Here is a 15532-nt window from a genome sequence, read left to right on the forward strand (position 1 = left end):
AAAATAATTAATTTTGAATCTCTAACTCTATATTACGAAAAGGAGAAGCTACTAAATTCAACTTTTAAGAATCCTTTTATCAAGAGAAAAAATCATTTTATTCCTTCAATTTATAGAGGGTGCTCTTTTTACTGTACAACTAGGGGTCCACTTACACTTCAAAATTCAGTTGCGATTTTCAATAGGGCATAATCATGTGGTAGGTGAGCAGCCCTAGAAATGAAACCTGGGTGTAGCTATAATTTCAGACAAACAATTGTTCTCATTCTCCTCCACTCCCCAACCAAAACTTATATATGGTTCACCGTCAGAATCAGATTGTAACTAAGAGATAAGGTACTATCTTGAATGGGTAAAAGAGCTTATATTTATGCTGCATATAACTAAAAATATGTTAAGCAATAGTTACATTTGAGCCTTGTACACCATCCTTCCTCTACCTTCTTGTACTTTCCCATCACTATCCTCCTCCATGAGCCATCTCTTTCTACCACAAATCTCCCAAGCTGTTTTCCACACTGTTTTCTCATATTCAAATTACAATACCTAATCCGATCTACTTTTTGGTGAGTGCAACAGCCCCACTTCAATTGATGCATCTCTCCTTCAAACAACCCCATAAATAATTTCTACGTAGCTTTAGTAGTATTTCTCTTACCAAGGTTGGGATGATAAAGGTTGGTAAACTGAATTTGTAAGGTTGGTAAGCTGCTTTGGTTAAGTCTAGCTCTTCCTACTTTTAAAAGGTAATGCCTCTTCCAGCTTACCAAGCTTCTGTGACACCTTCCCACCAAGTTCCAAACTATCTTAACTTTATGGGAAGCCCAAAAAGGAAGACTCATAATTAGAAGGTCACATTCCAATCTTATCTAAAATGGAGAAGAGTCTGGCTCATGTTTGATCCCTTGTTAGATGCAATAACATGTCCATTTCTCTTGTAAAGCATGTATTTGGCATTACAAAATTACATAACATATGCAGCATAACCTAATATTACATTTCCCGCTATAATCTTTTGTCCATATGCACAACATCCATAGCATCCATGTGCTCTCTCATACCCCATACCATCATTTCCTGTAGGACCAATTAAGTTTCCTCTTAACAACAATAAACTAAGTGCCAAGATTGAGTTACATCTACCACAACGCTAATGCCATATGTTGCCCTCCAAACCCTCCAATATCCAGTAAGCCCTGAGGAATCCTACATCAGAAAGTGGGCCAGATAATTTGGCAAGAACAGTGGACAAATAAGAATGGAAGAACCACAATCAAGAATAGTAGGGATGCTAGAATCCTATAATTTATTGAAGTGAAAACATTCAAACATTATTTGTTAAATCAGGGAATTTTATAAAGAAAAAGCTAGTTTCTTCTACTCACATAAATGTAGTGTCAAGAGAGATAAATACAATGAACAGGGAAATGAAAGAAGCATCAAATAATGAAAGTCAAATCTACCATGCACCATATTAAGCAGGTTAGGTAACCCATACCTTGTGTCCTGTACAAAATTGCATTGTTAAAACCTGTCTGGTTGTCAATTCCTGGACACATATACATGGAAGTCATCTAGTCAGAAACAACATAATACACATGCATTCAAACTCAGTAATGAATGTAGTATCAAAGAATCACTAATAAAACTACGAGCAGAATGGCATACATAAAGTCTCATACCCAAAAAACATGAGGAACCCTAACTATTTTGTTGTTCTTGAAGTTGTGGGCTGTTCTCTCTGAGTTTCTTGCCTCTTGAATGAAATCTGTAGAGCCACCATAAAACCATTTCTTCATCAATAAATTTAGATCTCTACTTTAAAGCAAAATGCAGATTAGTCTATAAATAATTTTAGATCTTGACTTTAAAAATGGAATAAAAACAAACGTTTATTAAAATGAATCTCTTCTAAAGAAATGCTTAGGTCATTGATGGGGGAAAGCCTTTTAAAGTTTATTCAAGGAAGAAAGGGAAGACCTAAGTAAACTTTAAGTAGGATTAATATTAATTAGAATTGAATAGGGATTGGTATTTGTTGAAGTCTAATAAGGATTAGCTAGTTGAGTTATAATATAATTAGAATTTGAGTCATGATAGGTTATTAGAGTCCTAGTAGACTTTGGATGTTATAATTAGAATTAGAATCATAATAGGTTATTAGAGTCCTAGTAGACTTTGGATTTCTTAGAGAAGCCTATAAATAGGCTAATCAATGTAAATCAAAGAAATGAACTTGATGAATAATATTATACTTTCTTTCATTGCAAGGTTGCAACCCTCAATGGTGAGACTCCATTGATTTTCTTCTAGGCGAGACTCCTAGAAGGCCTTAGTGAGACTCTAAGGTTTTCCATCTTTTCTTCATTGTTTCTTCTTTCTCTCTATTTCTTATCTTATAATTTTCTCTACCATCAAATTTATTCTTTGTTCCTCTCCTTACACCCTAAAAGTAAAACCCTAGCCCACCTACCCTTGAGTGTAGGCAACCATCCTAGGGTTGTCCTACATCAGTCATCCTTCCATCTTTTCTCAGTGGAGAATAAAAAAGCTGACTTGTTATAAAAAGAGTGATAATTTAGAATACCAAGTGCAGGCTAATAGGATATTAGCTTATAATTACATTTTGTTTATATTCAACAACATTTTTATTCTAAAAGAACATTAGAAGGAAAAACCATCAACCTCCATTTAGTGGATGTGATCAGGGATGGCCATCGGCTGAACTGGCTAACTTTTTTTTTGAACATATTTATAAATATAATGAATCCTCTTCACCTGAATTAGTTAGATTATATGAATGATAAATTAAAGATGCAGGTTAAAATCCAAATGTTTCTCATTGGTTAATAGAAATTCTTTAACATTCATATGTAGAGATCAAAAACCAAACCACCCCAATGTCAGGACAAAATACAAACTTGAGTGCTAATTTCAGTATTGTTTATTGAATTCAAATGGTGTTGCAAAAACCTTGATAATCTTGTCAGGAAAAGGTTTGATAAAAGAATAGATCTGGCCTAACAGTACTGATAATTGCAATCAGATCCAACAGAGTTCATCATTTTAGTGAAAAATCAGATCTTAAAAGCCTCAAACTAAAAGATGTGGCAAATACAGGTTCAAATTTCAAGATTTTTAGAGACACACATACATGCATATGAGCTTGCTGTTGCGTTCTGCTCAAACAAGGTCCTCACTTGTAAAAGATTCTAGAAACTACTTAGGACATTTTCTGGGGCTCATTAGAGACAATCAGAATATTCAAGGAGGCAAGAGTGAGTTAATCTATCCATTGGGCAGGAATCTTTAGAATTATGTGAAAGGCTCAGAGGTACCATGGACTTGTGTGGACCTCTCCAACGTTTTGTAGAGACTAAGAGTATCTAGAATACTTCAAAACATTTGTAGATACTAAACATCTTGTAGGTGTTGTAGAAAGGTTCTAGATAGTTTCAAGAAACCTTGGGAATTATAGAAATTTCCTAGGGAGCATATTAATAGGTGATGATCTCATTTGGTGAGTGGAACATAGAGTGCACCCAGAGTTGAGAGTTCTAAAGCATTATACCTTAGCAGAGGTTTGTAAACATTCTTTATGAATAAACTTCCATTATTTCAAGATCCCCTGGGTGTTCTCTTCCTTTGCTTAGTGTTTTGCTCACATATTGCCTAGACATAGTCTAGTATGGGTTGAGGAAATGTTGCTTAGCAACACTAGCAACATTAGTCTAAGGCATCAGTGAGAAGCATCTGCTTCTTTTTCTTCAAGTAGGGCTAAGTACACTTAATATTAATTTACATAAAGTACTTGATTTTAAATGTCATGCCAACGATTTATACATATTACATTATAATGGGTTTCCTTTGATACCAAAATGAAGATCAATGTAGTTTCGTAACACTATTGAATGAAGGAATCTTGCATTGATGGAGACAATAATATATATATATTAAAGTTGTTTTATTGAAAAAATTAATATATGAATAATATAATTCGTGACATTGAACAATCATACGTAGAATTTGAAAATACTTTTAATACTAAAATGATGATATATCTACTTTACAAATATATGTGTAATTATTTTTCTATTTAAAAATATTTATAATTTTATTTACAAATTTATATAATTTTTTTATTTAACTTATGATTATTGTATTTTCAATAGTAAATTAAATTGACTTTGAAAATAAGATAATTAAAATTAATTCATTTACTAAAATTTTATTTTAACATTTTTTTTTTATAAATGGACACAAAATTTATGTGCCGATATACTATATATAACATGTAGGGTAGAAAACCTTTTTTTTTTTTAATAAGAACATGTAGGGTAGAAAACTTAATAAAGGTTAGTTGCCTAAGTGGATGGAAGTTGGCATTTCACCTGGAAGTACCAGGCTTGAGCCTTAGGCATGCCACTTTTCCAAAAAAATTTAAGAACCCTTTGAACATGTGCTTTGACCAAATCGAAAAATCCTGATAAATTGAGGAAAGCCAGAAAAAAAAAAAAAAAAAAACTTCTCAAAATTAATTGCAAAACTAACCAAGTTCCAAAGTAATAGCCGCAGCAAATTCTGATACTGCCCACTCAAATCTGTATGCAGGAAAAAACTGTAGAACAAAGAGAAATAAAAATTCTTAAAGCAAATGAAAGGTGTTTGGCAGCAAAGATACAAATAACTTGGCAAAATACGGAAAAAAAAAAAAAAAAAAATCACCAAAAAATGAAAAAAAAAAATCAATGCATAAAAGCACTTGCCCATCTTAAAAACCACTGAAACCAAATATTTCTCCAAAAGAAGAAAAAAATACCCCAATTGCCTAACTAGGTATAATTTTTTCTTTCAAAAAAATTCGTAATTATCCAATTTTAAAGAAAAACAATACCCCATTTCACACTGTATAAGCACTTAACCTGCCACATGGCAAGCTTAGTTTATAGATCAGTGTCCATTGACCAATTTAAGAGATCAAAACTGCAGAAATAGTAATAAGAGATGGCATATCTAAAAGTTTGAGATGTGGATATATGCATAATCTGAATAGTGATGTTATATAAGAGGTTTAAGGAGTTGAGGTAATGGGGATGAGTCTCCAAAATCGGCAATGAAAATGTTGATATCAACAAAAATACTGTAGTTTGACTATACAAAAATATCAATGAAAATATGGATATTGGTTAAAATGATGGAAACCATGGAATTTGGCTCTAAAAAATGGAAATTTTGGATGAAAATATGAGAAATGTTAAGATAATAAATAATGTACTAATTACACTAGTTCTTTTAATAAAATATGTATAATAAACTTAATGCAATGGTCATTAAGATAATGTGTGCTCATAAAAAATATGACTTTAAAAGTGAATAACAAATATTAACACAAAGATAAAAATTATATTTCATTGAATTTCAATATTTGAAAATATGAAACATTTAGTACCAAAATAAAGACCTATACGGTTATAATAAAAGGTTAAAATTTCAATTTCATCGATCATAATGGAAAATGACAATATTTTCCAAAAAGATAAGAAATTCTTAACAATATTTTGATAGATGTGGTCTATCAACCACATCTATTCAGCCTTTATGACCCTTATTTAATAGGAAAATAATGGTTTCTATTTAGCCTCTTAATGGGAAATTCAATAATTGTATATAACAATTTAAATTAAGAAGTCAGAATTGTAATTTCCATGATTTTTGGGATAGATTTCTAGCATTTAATTTGTTTCCTTTTTTCATTGTATGGTTTTCTACAAGATGTACATTTTTTCCTCAAATCAATATACAATTATTCTCACATATGCCAACATGTGAGAGTATGATTGCTCTATCTCAAAGCCATACAACTTTAAAAAAAAAAAAAATTATGGAAGTTCCATTTACCAACACATAGAATCTAATTGCAGAAATACATAATTTAATCTACCTAACCCATTTTATCCAAATTGTTAATTAGCATGATCATATCAATGCCACACTAGAGAAGAGAACTATTGTTTCTTTTAATAACTCTTTAAAAACATGACAAAAAAAAGGAAGACATAGAATTCAACATCCAACAAAATTCATGGAAAGATCATCAAATTTATTCTAAGTACAAAAAATCATAAGTATGTGAGGTATTTTAACTCATACCCATGCAACAGATTTTGAGAGAAAAGACATGGTTGCAGTGTCTAACTTCATTTGATACTCTAACCCCGGGTACTGTACCTGTTCTCCATACAAAGGAAAGATTGGTTATTATTTTGTTTTAGATGGCGAATCAAGTATAAGCTATTAGATAGAACCCTTAAAGCATGACATGATGTAACAATAAATGAAATTCATTAGTATTTTTATTATGACTTTGGTTCTCCTTTCTCTATCCTGTTTGCACATTATATATGTTGAGCATTCAGGCCCCACATCTCTTACATTGTTTATAACTTTGGTGCATTAGGAGTTGTATGGAATAATGAAGTCATGAGTTTCTTACAAGTAGATGATTTGTTCACAATTGGTTTATAGGCTTAGGTAATTCATTTGAGGTTGTAGTGTACTACCTCTTAATTGAAGGGGTGTCTAGTCTTTGTTATTGACATAAGGTTCCCATGGTAAGTGCCCTAGCATGTATGGTTACACATTAGATAGGATCTATGGTGAACCATGAGAGTATATTAAGTTTGTGCTAAAATCACCAAGAGACTTTGACCTATGGGTGAGACCCTTAAGTGGTTATATATTCCCCACATATTGGGTCATTGTAATCAAGATATGTTCCCCACATACTTAGTAATGAGATTAAGTATGTCCTTGAAGATCAAGTTGTATCAACTCATCAAGGAGATGGATACCAGAATTTTTTTGCGAAATGGTGAAATAAACCACACTTCAAAAATACTTGGATTAAGGCCACTAACTTTTAGAAGCCCGATCTTAACTTTTATAAATGTTATCAAGCATCCAACTCATCGGAGTTGAGTTCTTTCAAATGAGGGGGAGTTTTGGGGATGAGTCACCTTTAAAGGTGTATTCAAGAAAAAGAATAAAAGGAGAAAAAATAAAAAATAAAAAACCTGAACTTTCTATCTCTAACATAATCCATTTATCCTAAAGTATCTATTTTGAGTTCTTTAGAATAGAGGTTTGTTTTATCAAAAATTTTATTACAAGAAATTTCTATAAAGTAAATTTCTAATTTTGAAAATGAAAACTTTGATTTTTTTTTTTTTTTAGGAGACTTAATAATTTCAGGAAATGAATATGAGTCTTAATCAATTATTACATAGGTTAGGTTTATTTTGTATTGTTTTATTCAAATTTTTAAATTTTCTAAAGCCTATAAATAAGGTTAATTGATGTAAAACATGATTGAGCATTGATGATCAATAATATTTAGCTTTTCTTTGCATACTCTACAATTCTCAATAGTGAGACTACTAATTTTTTTGTAAGTGAAATTATAAGATTTCTATCTCTTTTTCTTATCTTTCTTCCTCCTTATTTTGTTTATTTTTCCCCGCTAAAATTCCATTCTTTGTTCCTCTCCTTAAAACCTAAAAGATTGAAACTTGATGCACCTTTTGATTGTAGACAACCATCCTGGAGTTGTCCTACATTAATTGGGTTTGAGCCTACTCCCACTTGTAAAAAACATAAACACTAGCCACGAAGCTAGTTTTTTAGATGATTTCCCACCCCCTTTACCCCCCTCAAGAATAAATTTGATGTATTCTATCCCACTTACTTTCACTTTCTTACTCCATTGCTAAGAACCGTGATTAACATTTGAATCAGCCGGTCTAATTGGTTGGACCACCATTTGGCCCCCTCCTAGTTCGGATAGCTTTGTCAACTTGTTTTACTGATGAAAAATTTATTGACCCAATAGTTGGACCAATGACCCATTTGAACCAGCCAATTTAAGTAAAGCTGCTATCTGGCCATTTTTGGATTAATTGATCAATTGTCCATTGATTCTTAATTACTTGAGCCAATCTCAACTGTTGCAGCACTCTTCAAAGTTATTAGCATGAACTAGATAGATGTTTGTTTGAGAAGTTCAGAAGAATTTGTAGGTCAGATGGGTATTGGAGGAGTTATCAGGCAACTGTGAAGAAACGTTATTCAAGCCCTCTTCAAACTGACTAGGATTGGGATGGCTATCTAAGTTGAGATCTAGGTCCTTATTAAAGGCCTCAAAGAGGCCAATTCTTTAGGAAATTTGGTCCTAAGTATGGAAAGGGAGTCACTGGTATTTATCTTCTTGGTTACTATTGGCAGTTGGATATAACTTTGGATAAACTCTAACTAATCATCCAGTTATTTTATTAGAGTATTCATCTGTTGTTTAATTTTCAAATAAAGATGTGTAACCCCCTAGTTTTTAGCTTTTTGTTTCTTAGGTTCCTAGTTCTTAGGAATATTTTATTTTTCATAATTATCTTACTAAATAGATTGTCTATATATTTAAGGCTTGCATTCTCAATAAAATAAAACAGAGAGTTGCATTTTTCTTCTCTGATTTCATGGTATCAGAGCCGCAGCACATCTGAGCCTGATTCAATCTCATGGCAAGGACTGTCATGGCTGGAGGACATCGTGGAAACGAGTCTTCAATAGCTACTTTAGGTCCTATACAACAGATGGTTCAAACTATGTCTGCTTCCCTGTTATATGGAGAAGACAATACCTCTCTACAATTTCGTGGATGAAAATTAAATGGAAAAAATTGGTTGTAATGGTTCCAGGCTGTGGAATTGGTGATTAAAGGAAGAGGAAAATTAAGGCACTTGACAGGAGCCACAAAGAAGCCACTTGAAGATGATCCAGCCTTTCAAATTGGGAGTTAGAAGATTCCATTGCTATTGCATGGTTGATTAATTCAATGGAGCTCAAGATTGGTCAGATGTACCTATTTCTACCTACAACAAAGGAAGTGTGGGATGCAGTAAAGAGGACTTATTCAGACCTCAAAATCTCAGCCCAGGTTTTTGAAATATCAGGTGCAAATTGAAGGAGACCAAACAAGGTAATCATTGTGTAACTTAATATTGCACTGATCTTCAAGCTTTATGGCAAGAGTTAGATTTATTTATAGAGACCGATTGCTGCCCTGAGTGTACTGAAAAATAGAGAAGGTCAATAGAGAAGGATGTTTGACTTTTTGGCTGGTCTCAACAAGGACCTAGATGAGGTGTGAGGAAGGATTCTTGGAAAGGAACCAATGCTGCCACTTGATGAAGTGTTTGTTGAAGTTAGAAGGGAAGAGAGCCAGAGAAAGGTGATGTTGGGAGAAGAGAAGGATTAGAACAATACCCTGGTGGAAGGTTTTGCTCTAGCTTCAAAAGGGGGTGAGAATGGATACCATGGGGAGCAGAGAATTGGAAGACGAGTGCGCTGGATCATTTTAACAAACTCGGCCCCACCAAAGCAATTTTGGCTGCTGCATGGAAAAACCTGCCAATTGGAGGCCTAGATAGAGTAATGGAAGGGGCTTTCAAGTTGCAGCAGATGCAGGAACAACCTCTAAAAGGGAAGAATCTGCAACCACTCAAATATCTAGCAAGGAACAAATGGACCTGGCTATATAGACTTCTGAATCGATCATAAGAGCCTAACACCAATGTCAGATCTTGTAATCTTGCTCAAATAGGTAATTTCCTAGCAGCCCTTAGTGTCACAAAAAATTCAAAAGCATCTTAGATCATAGATTCAGGTGCTTCAAACCATATGACAGTACTTTTCAATTGTTTTCTTCATACACTCCTTGTTCTGATAATCTAAGGGTTAAGATAGCTAATGGGTCCTTGTCAATTGTTGCAAGAAAAGGCTCAATTAAAACCTCTAAAAATAGTACCCAAACTTCAATCCTTTATGTACCAAATTTATCATGTAACCTACAGTCTATAATTAAGCTTACCAAAGATTTCAGTTGCATAGCTAAATTTTCCTCCTCTTGTGAATTTTAGAAGTTAAACTCAAGGAAGACGATTAGTAGTGTTAAAGTACATGAAGGGGTGTATGTCTTTGGGGATGAGGACTCGAAGACTAGACAGGCTCTTGTTTTTGGATTCAAATCTATTTCTGTTTCTAATGATGAAATAATGTTGTGGCATCATAGATTAGGCCACCCTAGTTTTCCTTACTTAAAACTTGTTTCCATATTTATTCAAAAATAAAGACCCTCATTCCTTTCGATGTGAAATTTGTCAAATTGCCAAACATACCTAAGTTCCTTTCCTCCCCCAACCATACAATTCATTGAGGCCTTTTTCCATTATCCATGGTAATATTTGGGGATCTTCTAGGGGTAACTAATATTTCAAGCAATAAATGGCTCATAACTTTTATTGTGACCACACAAGGTTGTGTTAGATATACCTTCTAAAAGAAAAATCTGAAACTCGCAAAATATTTCAAACCGTTCATTCGGTGATTAAAACCCAATTTCAAGCACAAATCCAAGTCCTTAGGACTGACAATGGTCAAGAATATTTTCTTTCTATTTGGAAGGTTACCTAGAACAAAATGGTATAATTCACCAAAGTTCTTGTGTCAATACACCTTAGCAAAATGGCCTTGCCGAGACAAAAAATCATCACCTCTTAAAAGTTGCCCAAGCCCTTATGTTTACCATACGTGTACCCAAACACCTATGGGGAGAAACTGTCCTCACAACATGCTATCTAATTAACCGACTCCTGAATCGTGTCCTTCAGTATCTTACGCCTATGTCTATCCTCATTAAGTCTTATCCTATATTTCAATCACTCAATTCCTTACCCTTGAAAACATTTGGTTGTTCAACCTTCATCCATGTCCATTGCCAAAACAGAAGCAAACTCGATCCACAAGCCATCAAGTGTGTGTTCTTAGAATACTCTCCAAGTTAAAATAGGTACAAGTGCTTTTCTCTAACCATAGAGATTTTTTGTCTCTAAAGATGTCACTTTTTTTTAGTCCAACCATACTTTTCTGCAAACACTTTCGAGGGGAGAATCTTAAGAGTGAAGAGTATTTATGGGAAACAAACACATAGTCTATTAGTGCCCCATCTGCCCCTGAGCAACTCCAGTCATGACCCTACCTAATTCCACTCATCTCAATCCAGTTGAGCCTACTATGTCACCAAATCAACACATTTTGGAAACAGGGGAGATCCGAAGAGATAAGAACTCCTTGTCTATAGTAGAAGGATTAAACCTCAAAGGAAACTGCCTATTGTGGAACCACACTATCAAGAGCTTGAACCAAATGTGATAGCTTTGCAAAACGATCTAGGTATTTTAGATTCTACCTTAGAAAAATCCAAATCCAGTTGTCTCTGGAAATCTAGATTTGCCTATAGCCCATAGGAAAGGTGTAAGATCCTGCACCATGCACCCCATATCCCACTTTGTGTCTTATAAACATTTTCTTTCTGAACCTTTACTACTAACATTTCTTGTGTTGAGATTTCGAGGTCTATACAGGAGACTCTAACTATCCCTGAGTGGAAAAATGCAGTACTAGAGAAAATGAAGGCATTGAAAAAAAATAATACCTGGGAACTTGTTCAATTGCCAAAAAGGAAAACTACAGTGGGTTGTAAATGGGTGTTCACTGTCAAATACAAATCAGATGGGACAGTTGAGAGGTATAAAGCGCGTTGGATTGCTATAGGTTTCACTCAAATATACAGGATAGATTAACAAGAGACATTTGCACCTGTTGCTAAATTAAACACCATATGAGTCCTCTTGTCATTGGAAGCCAACCTAGATTGGCCTCTTCAAAAGTTGGATGTCAATAATGCATTCCTAAACAGAAAACTGGATGAGAAATTTTATATGGACTTGCCACCAAGATTTGAAGACAATGGAAGAAATAATCTTGTTTGTAAGTTGAAATGGTTCCTTTATGGTCTGCAACAATCTCCTAGGGCATGGTTCAAAAGATTCACTAGAACTATAAAAGGTCACAGCTTTACATAGGGGCAAACTGATCATATCCTATTCTTCAAGCACTCGTCAAATGGTAAAATCACCATCCTTATAGTGTATGTTGATGATATAATTCTCACAAGAATGATCTTGAGGAAATGGAAAGGCTCAAAGGCGTTATGGCTAGAGAATTTGAAATTAAGGATCTCGGACCCTTAAGGTACTTTCTTAGAATGGAAGTAGCAAGGAGTAGAAGAAACGGTCTTTTGGTCTCTCAAAGAAAATATGCTCTTGAATTATTAAAGAAAATAGGTATGCTCGATTGCAAACCTGTAGATACACTAATGGATCAAAATAAGAAAAATAAAACTAGGACTCTTGCGGATAAAGGTAGATATCAACAACTAGTAGGTAAGCTTATTTATCTCTCACACACTCAATCGAATATTGCCTTTGCAATGAGTGTGGTAAGTCACATGCATGCCCCTTGTGAAGAACATCTAGCAACGAGTGTGAGCAGCAGCAGGAGAGGGGCAGCCCAGCCTTGCAACAGTTTAGGCTCCGCTTCCTCATAAGACACCTTGGGACGAGCTCGTTATAAAGGCTAGGGCTTTGAATCGTCTTTTGCAAGCTGAGGGGTGGTTCGCTGAAGAGAAAATGGTCGGAGGGATGGGGTCTACAGCGGTGAGAGGGACGCCAGAAAGTTGTTCCATAGTGGACGCCTGCCTTTTGGAGGAAGTTTCCAGGTATTCCCTCTTTAAGCCTTCGAGTGTTTGCGTGTGGGTGGGTGGGGGGGGCGCCTTTTCTTCTTCTTCTCCTTTCTCTAGGGTGGGGGGGGGCTTTGCTTGAGCTGGAAGAGAGATGTGGTCACGAGGTCTTTCTGAAGGAAACCGAAGAGGGGTTGAGTGTCAACCCTCTGAGTGTTTGTCCGGCAGAAGAGAGACTGGGGGAGGAGTGCGAGCGGGTCTTTCCCGTTAAAAGAAGGAAGGGAGGAAAGGGGTGAGAAAGAGGGAGAGGATGTGGAATCGTGGAGGTACAACTGTTTGGCAAAGTTTTGTCATTGTCTGGGAATGCCTACAGAGGGCTATGAAAGTGAGATTCTGAAACTTCTTCATAAGATGAGGGAGAGAAGAGATCGAAGCGAGAGATTAAGCGGAAAAAAAAGGAAAGGGCAGAGACCCTCAAGATTTGATCGCGAGCTGAAGAAACTTGAATGGTTAGTAAATTACAGTGGGTCAGGAGGGGACAGGGGTATCAAGAGTGTGTTAGATGAGGATTCGAATTCTGTCGTGGAATGTAAGGGGGGTAAATGATAGAGATAAGAGAAAATTGATTAAAGATGTGATTAAAACCCAGAAGGCGGATTTAGTGTCTCCAAGAAACAAAAATACAGGAGATGACTAATGGAATTGTGAGAAGTCCCCTAAGATGTTTGGAATAGGGGGTTTTGAATTCAAGGAGTGCGGCGGGGGGGGGGGGGGGGGGGGGGTCGTGGTGTTCTGGGATAATAGGGTGCTACAGATGGTGGAAATGGAGGCGGGTAATTATTCAGTTTCATGCCGTTTTAAGAATTGTGAGGATGGTTTCTGCTGGATGTTTTCAGGAGTGTATGGGCCCTCTGTGAAGGTGGAGAGAGAGGATTTTCTTAGTGAATTGGGGGCCATTAGAGGGCTGTGGAATGAGCCGTGGTGTGTTGCAAGAGATTTCAACATGATAAAATTCCCTTCTGAGCAAAGTCGAGAAGGCCGTTTGTCCCCGACAATGCGGAGATTCTCAGAAGTGATTGAGGAGCTAGAGTTAAGGATTTGCCTCTTCAGGAGGGGATGTTCACATGGAGTGGAGGTCTTAATAATCTTTTAAAGTCGAGAATTGATCGATTCCTTATCTCTAAAGATTGGGAAGTTCATTTTCAGGGGAGTATTCAAGTTGTTTTGGCTAGGCCAGTATCTGATCACTCTCCAATTATTCTTGATGGGGGGCGATGAGGAGAGGGCCCACGCCTTTCAGATTTGAGAATATGTGGCTGAAGGAGGAAGGTTTTAAAGAGGTTTTGAGAAAATGGTGGGAGGGGATTCAGGTTAGTTGGTCAGCCAGTTTCATTTTGAGTGAGAAATTAAAGGCTTTAAAACCGATTATGAGAAATTGGAATAGAGAGGTGTTCGGTTAGATTACCGTTAAGAAGCAAAATGCTTGGAATTCAATGGATTTTTGGGATAAGGAAGAGAGTGTTCGCGTGTTGTCTTTGGAAGAAGAAGAAGCCAGGAAGGAGGCAAGAGAGATGTATAAAAAGTGGGTCATTTTAGAAGAAATGTCATGGAGGCAGAAGTTTAAGGAAATATGACTAAAAGAGGGGGATAGAAACACAAGATTTTTTCATCAGATGACTAATGCTCATAGAAGAAGGAATCAGATGAATAGAGTCAAAGTGAATGGGAGGTGGTACAATGAGGAAAGGGAGATCAAAGAGGAGGTTTGCAGAGTGTTTCAAGGGCTGCTGGCAGATCTGGGTGGGTGGAAGCCCAGGATAGATGCCTTCAATTTTGAGAGGCTGGAAGAGGGGGATGTGGAGGGGCTGGAAAAGCCATTCTCAAAGGAAGAGGTTTTTGGGGCACTGTCAGGTTTTTGCAACGAGAAAGCGCTAGGCCCTGACGGTTTTTCAATGGTTTTTTGACAGTTTTCGTGGGAATTTGTTAAAGAGGAGGTAATGAACTTTTTCAGGTAGTTCCATGAGACTGGGAGCTTTGTAAGAAGTCTCAATGTAACTTTTCTAGTGTTGATTCCTAAGAAAGGGGGGGCAGAGGATTTGAAGGATTTTAGGCCAATTAGCTTGGTGGGAGGGTTGTATAAGTGGTTAGCTAAGGTGTTGGCTAATAGAATGAAGGGTGCTTTAGCTAAGGTGATCTCAACGTCCCAAAATGCTTTTGTGGAGGGGCGGCAGATCATGGATGCAGTGCTGGTTGCTAATGAAGCAATTGACTCCATTGTGAAAAGCAATAGAGGGGCGATTCTCTGCAAATTAGACATTGAGAAAGCCTATGATCATGTGGACTGGTCGTTTCTTTTAGCGGTGTTGGAGAAGATGGGGTTTGGGGAAAGATGGTGCAGGTGGATAAAGTGGTGCTTATCCACTATTAGGTATTCAGTTATGGTGAATGGAAACCCTACAGGTTTTTTCCAAAGCTCAAGGGGGTTAAGGCAAGGAGACCCCCTGTCGCCTTACTTATTTGTAGTTGTGATGGAGGCCTTTAGTTGTTTGCTAAAGAGAGCAGTTGCTGGGGGTTTTTTGTCGCCTTGTTTGATTCGGGGAAGAAGAGGCGAAGGGGTCCAGGTATCTCATTTGTTGTTTGCTGATGATACGTTGATTTTTTGTGAAACAAAGGAGGATTAGTTGTTGTACTTATGCTGGCTGTTAATGTGGTTTGAGGCAATTTCAGGGTTAAAAGCAAATATGGAGAAAGTGAGCTGATTCTGGTTGGTAGAGTTGAGAATGTGGAAGAGTTGGCTGATAAGTTCGGTTATAAGGTGGGAAAATTGCCTTCCACTTACCTAGGAATGTCGTTGGGTGCTCCGTTTAAATGTATTGCAGCGTGGGATGGAATAGAAGAAAGATT

At 36.2% G+C, this 15532-nt stretch overlaps 1 protein-coding gene across 3 annotated transcripts in view; it reads right to left on the bottom strand.

Annotated features, from left to right (window-relative positions):
- Nucleotides 1-15532, bottom strand: part of LOC117912053 (aarF domain-containing protein kinase 1) — a 45783-nt gene that overhangs the window by 14854 nt on the left and 15397 nt on the right. For all 3 annotated transcript variants that reach the window (XM_034826489.1, XM_034826490.1, XM_034826488.1), the window contains exons 5-8: nucleotides 6151-6228; nucleotides 4552-4618; nucleotides 1683-1768; nucleotides 1499-1549 (exon numbers count right to left, since the gene is read on the bottom strand). In XM_034826489.1, coding sequence (XP_034682380.1) covers nucleotides 1499-1549; nucleotides 1683-1768; nucleotides 4552-4618; nucleotides 6151-6228 — 282 coding nt within the window. The remainder of the gene's footprint in view (nucleotides 1-1498; nucleotides 1550-1682; nucleotides 1769-4551; nucleotides 4619-6150; nucleotides 6229-15532) is intronic.

This window comes from Vitis riparia, chromosome 4 (genome assembly GCF_004353265.1).
Source record: "Vitis riparia cultivar Riparia Gloire de Montpellier isolate 1030 chromosome 4, EGFV_Vit.rip_1.0, whole genome shotgun sequence".
NCBI classification, from domain to species: domain Eukaryota; kingdom Viridiplantae; phylum Streptophyta; class Magnoliopsida; order Vitales; family Vitaceae; genus Vitis; species Vitis riparia.